At 43.0% G+C, this 16,009-nt stretch overlaps 1 protein-coding gene across 1 annotated transcript; it reads left to right on the top strand.

Moving 5' to 3' along the window:
* The first annotated feature begins 974 nt into the window (after window positions 1-974).
* wus (TM2 and DnaJ domain-containing protein wurst) lies at window positions 975-11,671 on the top strand. The gene is made up of 3 exons (XM_089578584.1): window positions 975-1,578; window positions 3,952-4,415; window positions 8,160-11,671. The coding sequence occupies exons 1-3, from the start codon at window positions 1,194-1,196 to the stop codon at window positions 8,391-8,393; spliced, it is 1,083 nt and encodes a 360-aa protein (XP_089434710.1). The 5' UTR covers window positions 975-1,193; the 3' UTR covers window positions 8,394-11,671.
* The last annotated feature ends 4,338 nt before the right edge of the window (window positions 11,672-16,009 follow it).

Raw genomic sequence — 16,009 nt, forward strand, 5'->3', positions numbered from 1 at the left:
CATTTTATTCGCCGGAAAGAGCTTGGTAAGAGGTCGCGTTAAGTGGTCGAGAGTACGCAGCCCTCGACGACTTTGTCAGCCCACTCCACCGCCAAAACTTGCGTTCTGGGGTTAGAGCTAGCCAGCACGGTCTCCCACCGCTCGAGAGAAGGAGCGGTAACTAGATCACCCGGAGGTGGCTCTATTTTGCAGTCCCACAGGATGTGATCGTAGGTGGCTCGTTGGCCACAGTGTTTACAGTTTGGGTTGTAAAGATCTGGATAAATGTGCACGAGGAGTGATGGGGTGCGTATCGATCTCGTCTGTAGACGACGCCACGTAACCTCTTGTTCTTTAGTCAGGCTTTTGTCAGGAGGGGGGAAAATTCTCCTCTCTAGTTTAAAATGATTGGTGAGATCATGATATGTGATCATGGAGTCCTTCGTGAAATTCAGGGAGCCAGACTCATCCACTGCCCGGTCGATGAAACCTCGGGCTTTATAGTGGGCTGCCTCGTTCCCCGGATTCCCCGAATGGGCTGGGACCCATATCAGTTCGGAATAATTTGGTGAGAATTTGGGAGAATTCTAAGGGAGGTGTTTGTAATTCGCCCTTTTGCGAAATCATTTATAACCGTTTTGGAATCGCTGAGGATGATTCTATCTTGGGTATGCGCTAGGGCGAGGGCTATAGCCGCCTCTTCTGCCGTTTCAGAGGATTTCGTTTTGATTGTTGCCGATACGATGTGGTCACCATTCTCGTTCACAGCCACAATTGCAAAGACATTGGTATGTTTGTATTCTGCGACATGCCTTGTTCAAACTTCGCGCCAATTATTCAAAAACCCACTCACGTTGGCTGACTCAGTTGCCGCCTGACGGCAGCACCTAGCGTTTTAGTTCAGTGGGGCTTGTCATGGACTATACGTCCGCTCCATGATAGGCCTCGTGGGAGAAAAGCTGTAATCTCTCCAGTCCAATATTCGACGTGTGCAGATAGCCCGTTGGCAAGTTGCAGGGTGGACGGTCCTATGTGAGGAGAACAGCGGCGTGCGCGCGCGATTCGCTCTTTGATTACGCAGGCTTGCGCCGGCTACGTGTGTCTGTGTCAGCGGGCCGACAGATGTAGAGCTTGTCTGCAAACCAGTGAAACAGACGTCGTTCAGTTTGAAAGGTAATTTAAAACCCCTGGTACAAGTGCGCGCGTGGCCACCAATGGCGAAAAGCTTGCTTGTTACATATTTATTATGGCTTACGTTTGGCTGGTTAGGCGCACATCACTTCTACCTTCGTCGCGACCGGCAAGCCTTTGTGTGGTGGATGACATTAGGTGGTTACTTTGGGCTTGGCTGGATCAGAGACATTTGGAAAATTCCGGACTACGTGAAGTACGCTAATAGTGATCCAGAGGCCGTTGAAAAGCTGAAAGAAAATATTCGCAGACATGCTAAGCCGCCCTCAAGCACTGTCAGGTCGATTGGCCAGATGATTGTTTCAGACGCTCTCGGTTACATGATCTTATATGCCATACCACTGGACCACATTCCTCCCGAGTACATGCCTCTCGCCGTGCTACCAGTGCCTTTGGCAGTTGCCGTTGGTGAGTACCGTTCGTATAGTTCGTCTAGTGTTCACTGAACTGGCCTGTTTCATATGTATATGTGCATGAAACTGGCAGAACCGACGACTTTCTAGAAAACTGAAGAGCTTATAAGCGACTGCAATTAGCTTGAGTAATGGAAAGAAGCGTAACGGCCAGTTACCCTCAAATGCTTACTTAAAGGTTAGGCGACCAAAGCATGGCCTCTCCAGCATTTAATTTCGTGGCAAAAAAGTGCTGCTGTTTTTTTTTTTTTATCCTTTAGCTTGAGAGCATACGCCACACATTTCAGTATTTACAGCTGGCGATCTACTTATCTGAAGATAAAGCGTCATTCAGGGCTGGCATATGCGCTGTTCCCTTGGGGACAAGCGTCACCTGGCAGTCGTAATTATCTTGAACCTTATGGTGTGAAAGCTAGGTTGGTAGCCAGCTGTTTTTGCAGTGCTGATGTCTAAAGCTGCATTAAAACAGTGCTTACATGTGATATGCGCTGCCGACTAAAAATCGTGCTTCTGCAAAAATTTAGCCCTTGTTTCACATCATTAAGTGGCTGTCATTTTGGAGAAGGTCACATTTGCAACCTGCATGGATGAAAGGCTCTGAAGATGCTGCAGTGGGAGGCTTTTAGTTAATGTCGATGATCTGGGTTTTTGGTACCCACTGAGCTTAATGGGTGTTTTAACACTGCCTGTATTGAGGTGTGAGTGATGAGTATCAACTGAACCTGTGATCTGCTTGACTTGCCTGAGCTGTTAGGCAGTCATGCCAGGTTATGTTGCAGCATATGCAGACTATTCATTAAGGGCAGCATTTTGTGGGAGCATATGTTCCTTGAATTAAATGTTGTACCAGCTTAGTTGCCCAAAACCTAGCTTTACATTTCCAACAACTTTGGTTGTTATTTGTATGTCATAGGGCTGCGTTCAGCTTGGCTGCTGTGGTAAATGTACATGGAAAAGCATATATATATAGTGGTGTGGATTTGTGACAGTGGCTTTGAAAGTTGCACATAGTTTCATTTAGCGAATTCTTACAGTAATGCAAAGTTCTCATGCAAAGCTTACTCATTTAATGCAGCTGGACTACTTGAGCATGTAGCTGTGGGTTTATAATTTTACCTTTTTGTTTTCTGTAGCCCTTATGTTTGGAAGGCAGATAGTGTTACGCTGCTTATCAGCATTGGTACTAATGTATCCTTTCTACTTTCTAGGCTTGCTGCAGCACCATGTATTCATGCACAAGTAAATTATGTAATGGAAAGTTCTTAACACGTTTGCTGCATCATGGGACACCGGCAGGTCACATTGTTTATTCACGCTGTGCGGCCACAAATACTGGGTAACATGATAATGGGTAACAATAATGGTAACAATAATAGGTAACGTGATATTTTTTCCTCTTCTGTGATGAACCAACTAGCCCAAATCGCCACCCTTCATCGGTAACTGCCAGGCTCAAGGCTCACAAGTTGAACATGCATGTGTGAAATGTAACTTGAAACTCTTTTGAATAGGATGAAGTTTTTTCTTTTTCGGAAGATTTGCGCATTTTTGGCCGAAGGCTTTTTCCTATTCCATAGGATATCGTAATTGGTCGTATGTTTGCTCAACTTCTAGCTGTGAAGACTATCCAAGTGAAATGTTTTTGTGCTAGATATTTAGGTACTATTGACATCATCCCCTTTGAATTAGGGAGGTGGTGAGTGCTACCTTGCATAACGTGGCTGTTTTATTTATTTTGTGTTTTTCCTTTTTTATTTTATTTGTTTATTTATTTACAATACCCGTAAGGGCCCTCGTGCGAGGGTGTTGCATTGGGGGGGGGGGGTGGATACAAGCATAAAAATACGGCACAGGCTCTTGGAATAAAACAAATAATGCATGTAATAACGAAATATGAAATAAATCTAGTAAAGTATTCAATAAAATAACAAACAAGGCAAAAATAAAATACTCAGTAAACGTATAATGCACATAATACAACAAAAATACAAAATCAGTTAATCCATGGTTTGCTTTAATGAATGCTAAAAGGACTGCATGTTAACCTCAGTAGCTATGTGTGGTGGCAGGTTGTTCGTCTATTATGGTGCGAGGAATGAATGATTTTGCGTAAAGCGTTGAACGGCACGTTATGCGTTTTATTTTGTTATCGTGATCACGGTGAGGAAATACTGAAGGGCCTGGCAAAAAGAAGTCATCGTGGAGGGTGGGATGATGATACAATTTGTGAAGTAAGGTTAGGCGAGCGAAATGGCGTCGACATGATAGTGGTTCCAACTCGGCACGTTGTTTTAATGCTGTGACACTGGTGAAGCGTGAATAATCTTTAATTAAATCCTATTCTGTTTTTTCTTTACTTGAAAACCAGGTGTCCATCTTGTGGGCAACATTGGTGAACAGAAGGGAAACTTCAAGATGCCACTGCTGGGGGCATACCTGACGTATCCACTCTACTTCTGGAGTGCACACAGCGTCTTCTGGACCAGCCTGTTATCCAGCTACTTCTTCAACAACTATGCCAAGAGTTGGCGCTTGAAGCCACGGCCTGCGAAGCCCCTGTGCCAACGACTGGCAGTGTTCATTACATGTGGCCTGCTCTACAGCTCTATGTGGGCCTCATGGTTATATTTCAACTGCAGCATGACTGACAATGACGGAACTGAGGTCAGGTGCCGTGACTCCATCCAGCATTTCTTTGGCAGCCCCCTGTGGCAGGACTTCAAGAGCGTTATGGTAGCAATGTACCATCAGTTGCGGCACAATGGCTGGGGTGAACTCTGGTGGCTGCTCATGGAAGCTCTTGACCCCCAGGGGGAGGCCAATGCCCTCAAGGTGAGTGCTGCTTTACTGGTTAATCCTCTTGACATCCTGGTTAATCCCCTTTGACGTTCTGCCATGAAATTACCTGAGGCGGTAGATGAAAGGGGAATAACCAGAGCTTAATAGGATACCCCCCTCCTCCCTCCCCCCTCCCTTCCCCCGTCCTGAATATCAGTGAAGGCCATATTATGGGTTGGAAGGCCTCCTTTGAGGGTATGTGCTACTTCCTTCTTGAGTTGCATGGGACTCTACCTGCCTCTCTCTCTCTCTCTCTCTCACACGCACATATATGCTTGCATATGGTTGTGTTGAAGTAAGAATGGTCATGTTCATCCCATGACTATTTTTCTGGTTTTGGTGAAATTTTTATGACGGATTGAAAGATGTGTTCACAGAAAGAAATCGACCTTAGTTTTTCGATAAACGGTATAGCTTGGTGGTAAAGAAATTGCTTACCACAACAGGTAGCACACAGCGTTCGTGGAATTTCAGCATTTTACAACTTTGGTGTCTTGTAGAAGAAAAATAATCGATTTTTAACACAGTCTTTTTGTATGCAATTTACACCACCGTTTTTCTTTTGCCCATCAAATTCAGTATCTTAACATGCAAGAGTAAAAAAAAAAAAACATGGCTCCAAAAACCTAGCTTCTCGATATTAAATGCAGTTCTAGCCCCTTCAAAGGGGCCTCCATGTTATTACTTTGAACCGGAATTTTTTTCCTCAGATTCTTTGCGTGTCACAGTTTTGATTAATAAATTGTGGTTTTAAAATGGCACATTCATTGTACAGGAATACTAATGTTGCCGAAGCTGGGAAAACTTTTAACTGTGTTAATCTTTGAGTGCAAATAGGGGAAACTGTCATCATTGCTTTCACATTGATCTTCAGGCACTGAAACTTTCATGCCCCAGATTATGGGTTTACAAACCTTTCACACATGAGCATGCAGCATTTATTTTGGAGGGGAAAAAAATTGTGTAGTTGAAATCTTCTGATGTTGGAAACATCATGTTTTTTAGCAACTATACTTGGGAACAACTTTCTGTGGCACTGCAGCAGAAGGTAGTGAAGAGTGCACTTGTGGGTGCCATCTCCTAGTTCTTGTAGCTGTTACTGCAGTGCCACACAAAATTTATCCTCGCGTATAGCGTAGAACACTCGTATGAATTCACCGTACTGTTTGCAGTACACAAGACTCCTCCAGGCAATACTGCTGAGGGTTCTCTAACGGCAGGTGAACAGGACATTACAGTACCCTCAGCAGCCTAATGGGAAATGAGGTTTGGCAGTTGCAATGACGCATCATCATATAGGGACGCCGCGGTGGCTCAGTGGTTATGGTGCTTAGCTGCTGACCTGAAAGACGAAATTATCCAGAACCCTTCACTACTGTGTCCTCCATAGCCCTAGTCACTTTGGGACATTAAAACTCCATAAATCCTTTAAAAAATCCTCATATAGACCCGTTATCTGTGCAGGTCTGTAGTTCCAGTAGGTCTTGGTTGTGTTGAGAAGATAGGCATGTTGAGAGGACAGTGTAGTTTCCAGATTATGTTTCCAGCACTTTTTCCACACCTCGTGCTACTTGACCCTTTTGAAGTATATGACATTCCAAAGGACTTTTTCATTGTTCCCTTTTCAACTATTTTTATGGCTTTTGCATTTAAATTCTTTGCACTTAACATGAACTAATGGCAAAGGTATCTTACTTTGTAGTGCGGAGTGTGATTATCAAGATGTCATTGCAGCTTTTAGCCATTTTTGTTTTATACTTCTTGAGAAGAACAGAAATGCTAACCTTTTTAGAAGTTGACTGACAGTTTTCCTTCATAATAAGGGAGTAATTACTGATTAGCATCTACCCAAGCGTAGCTGTACGACTACAGAGAAAAGCTATATAGCTTCCACAGAAACTTCCTAGTTGAAGAAAAATTATCTGATAACAATATATAAAATCATTTTTTTATTTTAACATCGTGGCTTATATAAAACAACCAAGGCTACTTCAAAACTTCTTAGCTTGGTACCAAACCGGAGAGCTTGCACAAATGAATTTATTTCGGAAGTGCATGGGTTGCTTAAACTTAACCAAAGGGCCTATTCAAAACTAAAATAAAGTTTGAAAGCAGGGATTTGTATTTTGCATACTTGGCAAGTTCTGTTCAGTTGTCTCCAGGGTTAAGGGCAATGAATTTTTAAAATGCATGCCAGCTTAGCATTGTCTTGGAAAATGCCAGTTTTGAGTTTTCATTCAACAGAATGGTATGCATCTTACCCTTTCAAGCAGCACCTAGTTTTGTGCCACGTGTTTGTCATGGGAAAAAAAATATTATATGGGTATTTTCAAAATCATACAATTAAAATTAAAACCATAGATTAATAGAGAGAAGAGTATTTAAGCAACATTGACACTGTTCTTTGGTACTAGTTTGGTTTATGGGGGTTTAACACCCCATAGTGACTGGCTATGAGGGACGCTGTAGTGAAGGACTCTGGAAATTTTGACCACCTGGGGTTCTTTAGCGTGCACTGACTGTTCTTTGGTACTGTCAAAATAGCACAGGCTTAGCTTTTAGTCATACATTTTGTCATTAACAGTTTTTTAATGCAGTTGCAAAGAACTGAAACAGCATTCATAATGAATTTATTTTCCAGATTTATGGAGTATGTATGTAAACTTTATCAATGGCATATCTTCATCTCGTCAAATATTCCAGCTGCTTTTATTGGCATGAATGGTGTTTTGATATAGTGGGCAATTTTTTTCAAGTTGGATGGTAGTGGTATTAGCTTGTGTTTATCTTTTTTACTTTTTCAGTGCGCTTAGCTCTCAACATTGAGAGTACCTAGGTCTGTTTGTTGAGGGACAGAGTGTAATTATTCAGTGTATCTGGTAGCAGTTATATGTAGTTCCCACTATGGTACAGAATTAATATGTTTAACATAGCGGATCATGTAAAGAAGCCTTGTCCATTCACAATTTACCAGAGGTGACGTTCATAAGCATAGTTCACTGAACAATCAACCTTCCAGCCTTTCAAGAGGCCTGGTGCATGCCTAGCCCTTTCAGGCTCCACTCTCCAATGCTCTTCAAAAATTTTGTTTCTCCATCTAAGTAATTTATGCAGGCCTAAAGGGAGATAACTAGCCTGGTTTTTAAAGGAAAGCACCAAGGGTGATTGTTTGACGGGCATGTGCAAAATTTTGTACAGAGAGTCTCAATGACTGGAAATTGTAATATTGAAACACCAGGATTCGTCTAATGAGTAGTGGAGAAATTAGAATGAAGGAGTTCATATTGTTTATTTCAAAGATGCACATTATGCTAGAAATGAAAAAAGAAATGTTACTGGTGACAAAACCTGTCTGCATGAAAATGGCAGACAAGGTGCTGCCAGGCTCTCTGTTTTGAGAAATATTATTTACTGCATTCGCTAGTTTACATAAAAAGGCATGCTGTTTGGGATAAAAAGGGCACTAAACTCATTTGAAACAAAGAGATCACTGCTAGCTGGTGCACATGCCCAGAAAGAGCTCTGAATTCTCAGTGCACACACTTGCGTACAAAGTGCCTCAGAGGGCTGTCTAGCTGCAGGTATGTGCCCCTTATGCTCCACACAAGGCAGTAAACACCAGGCATTGACAGCTGTCCTGTAGCAGCTGTGATTGAATTCCTTGGATACCATTCTTTTTAATGAGCTTGATGGTGTAGAATGTTATGCCTTCAATGTATTCTGCGGTGTGACTTCCAGGTGCTTGGTGTTCAGTCCAGTGCTACACAGGAAGCCATCACAGCTGCGTACCGCAAGTTGTCCCGCCAATGGCACCCTGATCGCTTCAAAGAACCTGATAAAAAACTGCAAGCCCAAGAGAAATTCATTGAAATTCAAAAGGCATATGAGGTCCTTTCCAACTTGAAGTCACGGCGCCTGAAGAAGAATGCCCAAGAACGTGAAAACCCAGATGATACTCGCAGCGAGTTCTGATATCAGATGTGGCTCATGGATCTAAACCTGCTAGGTGTGACCATTCCTAGCAGACTCTTATTTGGAACTGCACTTTTTTTGGTGGCATTTTTTTTTTAACTCTAGAGGGATATGTGCAAGCGGTGGTGCCTTTTTGTAATGAGTTCTTTAGGCAACAAAGCATGAAGTCTGCAGTCAGCACAAGGTTACGGGTAGCACACCACTTGTCTTCACTTGCAGCTTGCATCTACACTCATGTTTAAATTTTCTGCTGCCAAAGCGCAAAAAAACTGAATTTTTGTTTGCTGTGAATGTGCCTTGAATTGTACTTCTTGTCTATAATTGCGTTAAATTGTACTGTTTCTGTCCAAACTTGACATTCCAAAGATTTTTATTTACGTAACATAAAAGTGCAATTTCTGCATGCTGGACAACTGAACAAGTCTTTCATCGCTGTTTTTGTGGTTGCATTGAAGCAAAGTTTTTATGAAGGCTGGGAGTATGATAGGTATGCTATTGCAGTGAACAGTTCTGGTTTGAATAAAGCAGACATTTTATAAATGCCTTAACCTGCCATTTTGCTCAAGTGTTTGGTGACACTGTTCGTGATGTCAAAAGCAGAATTACCTGTGTAACTCTAGAGTATGGGCATTAATGTTATCCCTCTTATTGTTCACTGACAAGACCAGCAGTGCAATAGATGTTAAAATTGTTGGTTGGCTAAAAAAGCTGGTGGACCAAACCAAAAAGCTCATAGTGTTTTTCGTAATGCCTTCAAAAGTTAAGTCTTCCTAGGCATTATCTGTCTCGTTAACACTGACATTCTGTTGCTCAAATGTTATGGCTAAACACTTTTGAGCAGAATTGTTGTCGGCACATCAATATAACTTTTACAGCTGATTTTAGTCCTTAAATGCAGGCAGCTATTAAGCGTGTTTTAAGTAAGATAGCAGCATTAATTTCGCTCAGTCTCATCTTACGTAAGAACTTCAACATATCTATAGGTAACAAGTTTCTTAAAGCGCCCATGATTAGGCAAAACTAATCATGTACTGAAGGAGTAGTTTGTTATACCTGTGTGCAGTGGCCACATTGGTCTCATTGTGCACTACCTACATTGTTAGGGCTCTTGGGGTATGGGTAATACAAAGAAAAAATTTATAGAGCTAGGCTTACCTACTCAGCGCATGAATCAGCAGCTTTGGTTCAGCAGTATAGCCCTGCATTCTGCCATGGAATCACCCTCGGGTTGTGCATTCCTCTGACCTCGCCATAGCCTTCTCCTTCCATGGTAACCACCCTTTGGGTTCATACCACAGCAGACACGTTCTGGTTGCGCATTCCTCCACTTGCCATAACATCCCAAGTCGGTAGGTTGCCAGGGAGGCTCGCCTCCCATCCTCTTCCCTCTCACACTCGCTCTCTTCCTTAAGTGTGGAGCAGATTTCCCTCTCACCACTTTGCCACTTGTGGAAATTGAATTAAATTCCATCTAGTTAAATTAATGAATTTAGTAAGTAACTAAGGTCTTATGGATGACACAGTAGATGCTTGGTTTATTGGGGTTTAAAGTCCCAAAGCGACTCGGGCTATGAGGGGTGCCGTAGTGGAGGGCTCCGGAAATTTCGACCACCTGGGGTTCTTTAACGTGCACTGACATCGCTCAGTACACGGGCCTCTTGAATTTCGCCTCCATCGAAATTCAGCCGCCGCGGCACTGATCGAACCCGCGTCTTACACGACACAGTAGATGCCATGGTAGAATACAGGGCTATGTGGCTAAACCAAAGCTATAACTGCTTTCGTGGTTTGGCAGCAGTGTGCATTTTTCAATGTATATTTATGTGTACATTTCTTTTTCAGGATATATTTAAAGTCTTCTGCCACCAATGTCATGGGATCGGTGGTTTTAGGAGCACAGTCTTGTCATACAGTTTGCACACCATTTTCATGCCAACACCTTAAAATTTTCATTAATGCACTAGGTCTCATCACTGGTGGCAGTAGCATTATGGTGTGTGCCTTACTGTGACACAGCTGGCATTGTTGTGCTAAGTCCTTGACAATTTCATTTTGTGCTCGAGCTTATGGAGTGGCAGCTCTCCTACGTAGGCAGTTTATAGCCTTATCTTGCCACCCAACCTGTGATTATTTTTCAGTGGCACTCCGAGGAGGAGTCTCAAGAGTATTTTGATGTACTTGCCTTCCATTTTTTTTTATAGATGTGGTGCGTCTTGCTGCCATATCTGTGGTTATTCTGTAATTACATGCTAAGCTGTATGTGAGAGCTGGGAGGGCTGTTTTTCAGTGTCTGCCATCCCTTTTTTTTTTTTTTTGTGTGGGTACAGTGTGCTTGAAGGTGTTTTTTTTTCTCTTCACCGTGTGTTAAATTTGCTTTCTAGCTGAAGTGCTTTGCTGCACATAATGTTTTCGGTTGTAAGCAGCCAGCATCTCCTTTGACATCATTCCATTTACAGTCGTGCCTCGTTAATATGGACACTTCGGTTCCTGAGCAAAACTGTTGAGAAAGCAAGTCGTCCATAATAAAGAATCACTAAAAAAAAAAAAAAATTGGAAATAAAAACACTTTGTAGCTAACTTCTGTTTCTGTGGATAGTAGTAAATGAAGTGGAAATTAGATTAAACTTTAGCAGTGTGAAGTGCATTATTCTGGTCACCGTTATCTTTTATATATTGCGGCGCAGTTTGAAGCCCCTAGTAGCTCATCATGTCTGATGGCGTCTCAGGGCGTGCTGGCATATCTTCTACCACAACTCTTCGCATCCCATGAGTCGCTGGCAGCTGTTGAAAGCGGCTTCACATTCTTAATATCAATTCATGAAATACAGCAAACCGTAAAGAAAATCAACTGGGCACCCTGGTACTGCAAACATGAAAGCACAAAAAAAAAAGGACATTACTGAAACATTCGCATTTATGCACCACCTTTTGCTGTTGTCCTGCTTTCAAAATACAGGAAAGGAAACGTCTGGATGGGGCAGTCGAGATTTGGTTCTCATTGTTGTCCATATTAACGCGACAGGAATACATGGACCCCACTGGCCTCTGTGCATTTTTGCCCTGTACATTGTCCAGGCAACAAGTTTCCATATTAACGAGGCATAAACACATTGAAAAGTCCGGTCCCCAGAAAAGCTGTGCATAGTTTGAGTTGTCCATTTAACAGGGGTCTTATTAATGGGGCACAACTGTACATGTAGGGTATTTACAAGAAATGGCAGTCACCACTTGAGAAGACATCTTATTAACCCATGCTAAGCAAACCAATAAATTTGTTGTGAAAATGTTTAGTGTGGTGTTCATTTGGGTTAAGTGTGAAATTGGCTTGTACTGGACTTGATATGGACTGAAAGCCTCACACTGAAGAAAAAAAAAATGTTTAGTGTGTTGGACTTCGCAACCACAAAAACATGGAAAACATTAAAAACTGATGTACCTCTTTATTGAGCACATGCATAATGGAGCTGACAGTGTTGGCGTCACTTTGTGGTTTAAACATTCAGCTACCTCTCATTTTGCAAAAATTTTACACTCTGCTTGCTGATGGTGGTAGTGATGTTGCTCTCAAGTGCTTTCATTCAGCAGTGCTTGAAGTGGTTGAGAGAGATGGGAATTGGCAACTGCTACATTAATTGGTACAAGAGGTGACTGCAAGAAAGTTAAGCTCTGTTGTTCCTGAAGAAAGGGATAAAGGTTTGATTTCTGAAACTTCACTATCATTGGTAATGACTTACGAAATTTGTGCGATGCTTGTTGCAGACTAGATGGTTTATTCATAGTTGTAAGTACAACCACCACTGTGGTTAAATGGTGATATGCAAATGGCATTAGATTTTGACAAAATAGGTGTTTGTCAAAAAACAATCCAAAAGTTTCAAGAAAAGAGTGACGTGAATATTCGGAATTCCGAAATTGAATTGGAAAACTTGGATGACTCTTAACCTACCCTTAAGAACACAATGCATGTGATAGCATTAAAGATCCCTCCCGCACAAGAACTCCTCTTTCGTAGATTAATAGGTTGTGGGGAGTCCTCGTACCACTACTGGTGCAGAGGTTGAGCAATGCGCCACTGCTTCGGCAGGTGGCTGTTTCAACCGGTGAGGCTTGTGAGACCCAGGTTACTCTTCCTGCTCCTGTAAGGCTAATTTTTGCAGAGATAGTTCCTTGGGAGGCTGTATCATTCGACCAGTGATCCACAGTGCGGCGGTGGGCAGGTGGCAACTGCATTGAATTTATTTGACATCATTTCATTGCCGCCTGCTTTTTCTTTTTTGTCGCATGGAAAGACTGATGCAGACTCTTTTTGTGAATGGGACATAATGGTGCTATGCTATCACATTACTATATTTGTTATTCAGCTCATGTTTGATTTGAGGAAATGGATTTGGGGAATAGTCGAAAATTTTCTAATATTCAGCAACAACATACTGCATACCACCGAAGTGTGACCATGACGAAACCACAATACAGTCGAGCCCACTTATAATGAATGCTTAGTTATGAACAAGAGCAGCACATCCGTCAAAATATGTACCACCCAGTGACACCAAGTCCTAGGGATATCTGAATCCTAGCTAAACATCCTAACACCTTTGAGTACATGCGAGGGATGTCCGCGGAAAGCCCTTGCTTTAGATGTCCTGACGCATTGTCTGGTGGATATGCCATTTGGGCGATATTACAGACACAACCTAATATGCATATTCTTTCTGTAGAGGTGTCCTGATGCATTATCCAGTGTCTATCTCATTCAGTTGATATTACGGGCATTCACTTGGATGACGTCTCATTACATTTCCATAATATTTGCCACAGACATGGCAGAACGGACTCATGTTTTTCTTAATAGAGGATACCTACAACATAGTCCATTCATTTTCATTTCTTGTTTGTGTCATCACTGATTCATTATTGAATGAAATAATATTGTGTGACATACAAGAGCCACTGGCTCCAAAAGGAGAGTATTAGATTTGGAGTACATACGCTCGGGAAAATTCTTTTGTGGATGTATGCTCTTTGTGTTAGTGCTACATTACTTCTAGTTTGTAGTGTTTCTGTAGCCTGATCTGCGTTTCGCATGTGCTTATTGTTCAACATGCTCGCCGTGACAGCATGTGCTGTGCAAATTTTACCTGTAAAAATGTCAGCACTGGGCCAAGCAACTACGCCATTGTAATCAGCTGTAGTCTTATATTTCTTCACATCTAAATCACAGAAAATGTAAATTAGGCTTTGCGAATATTCTTGGCTTGGGCAGAGCAAGTTTTCTCACTTGAGCCCATAGAAATCCCCAGCTAAATTTACCGTTATTTAACAAATAAGCAATATGTCCCTGTTAAGGCCTATGAAATTTCTCGGGGACTTCCTACAGACCTCCCTTGGATGCATAAAGTGCGGCCAAAGGATACGTGAGGGGCGTCTGCGGGAGTTTCTCTGCACTTTCTGGGGACATCTGCATGTCATTTTAAGATTTCATAGAGACATCCCTTTGATATCAGTGTTGCCACTGGGTATATAGGTAATGGCAATGAATCTCAGAATGGTCAACTGTGGCCGCATCACTTGGTTGTAGTGAATGAGAAGGCACCTTATATTTATCCCTCGAGTCGAAAAACTCGCACTTTCAGCAAGCGCTGTGACCAAAGAGTGTGTTTCACCCCCCATGACTCCACCCCAGAAAGAACAAGGTGTCCGCCCCCCCCCCCCCCCCCCCCCCCCCCCCCAAAAAAAAATAAACAAAAAAGGCGGCATTGAAACTTTAGATAACCGCTGGCCAAGAGCGCGCCGGTGGCTTAAAAGTGCAATCATTCTGCGCATGTGTGCTGGCAGGGCAACCGTCTATAGTAGAAGTAAAAGTGCGGTGGGTGCCAGACAGTGGCAGCTAATGTCGAAAGCAAAAATATGCTCACAGTCTGGGACCAACCAATGGAGATGATATGACATGTTTGCTCGCCCCCGCTCAACAGGTGGATACGTTCTGGCTCTGAGCAGTAATCCCAGCAGAAAGCAGCGGAAGAGAGCCATATAATCCCCTCGTGGAATGCACCACCTGGCTGCCTGCAAGTGGCTCTCCAACTTTTGGGCTGCTAAAAAGTACAGAGGACAGTGCAGCTGATATGTTCCGTGCGCAGGTGCGCTGCACTATATTTCACTGCATAGGTGTAAGGATGGCAAATGACACTGTTGAAAACCTACAGAATCAGGCGCATATAGATTTGTAGAAACACATCATTGATCCACAGCTATCGGGAACTGATGTCGCCTCAGATGGCTTCGTTGGAGCGAATGCCGAAGTCGCAGAAACGCGCCCTGAAGAAGCCATTGTACACAAAGTACTTGAACTTTCTCGAACGCAAGAAATCTGATTATAAGGAGGCCCACTTGCCACCAGCTGCCGTACGCTTCAACCGCAATTACTTATAAGTTATACGAGGTCTGTTAGAAAAGTATCCAACCTTTTTTTTTTTTTTTTGCGAACACCTGATAGACATGAAACAAGCGTGCTTGCGTCAGCCGACCTTGAACCTTCGTGCGCATGCGCGAATTTTTTCCCGCCTGCCAATAGCGTCAGTCACTGGGACGCAGTGTTTGAGTGAGGTAGTGCGCAGTGCTCTCGTCGGTTTTTTATTGCAAGGAAAATGGCGGAGCGACTGGAGCAGAGCTACTGCATCAAATTTTGCCAGAAACTGGGCGACAGCCAAGTGTAAACCATTTGGAAGATTCAGATGGCTTTCGGTGATTATATTATGAGCAGCACACAGATTAAGCAGTGGTACAACTGGTTTAAAGACGGCCGCACATCGGTGGAAAGCAAACCGCGCTCCGGTCGGCCATCAACATGTCGAAATGACCAGGTCATTGCTGAAGTGAACGGTGTGGTGATGCGGGACCGTCGTGTGACTATCCGAGAAATTGCGGAAGAGGTAGGCATCACCACTTTTTCTGCACATTCCATAATCACCGAAGATTTGGCCATGAAGAGAGTTGCGGTGAAATTCTTGCCACAGCTGCTCTTGGTGAAGCAAAAGTAACTTCGTGTTGAAGTCTCACAGGACATGCTGGATTCAACAAACAGTGACCCCGACTTCATGAACACCATAAACACTAGTGACGAGTCTTGGGTGTAGGGGTATGACCAGGAAACCAAATGCCAGTCGTCACAATGGAAGCATTCCATGTCACCAAGACCAAAGAAGGCCCGCCATGTGTGCAGCAATGTCAAAGTGATGCTTATTGCTTTCTATGAGCCCCGCGGTGTGGTACACTACGAGCACACACCACAGGGTCAAACAATCACCAAAGAGTACTTGTCACAAACCCCCGCCTTTATGGTCAACAGAGGCGTGGGATCCCCTTTACGGTTACCCGTCGTCCCTCTATGAAGTTTGAGCACACAGTTAAAAGTTAGGCTGGTCAATTAACCCGTGAAGCACGTGTGTCGGTGTGGGATTGAGGAATAAGTTCACAGTAAATCACAGGTTCTTTCAAACAATTGAATATTTACAACTGGTAGTCCAAATTACACTGCATAATAATCGAACAAACAAACAAAAAAACCCGACAATGAACAAACACTGCGATAAAAGAAGAATATAACAAAAATGAAGCAA

Source organism: Amblyomma mixtum, chromosome 3 (assembly GCF_055824585.1).
Source record: "Amblyomma mixtum isolate Tamu chromosome 3, ASM5582458v1, whole genome shotgun sequence".
In the NCBI taxonomy this organism is placed as follows: domain Eukaryota; kingdom Metazoa; phylum Arthropoda; class Arachnida; order Ixodida; family Ixodidae; genus Amblyomma; species Amblyomma mixtum.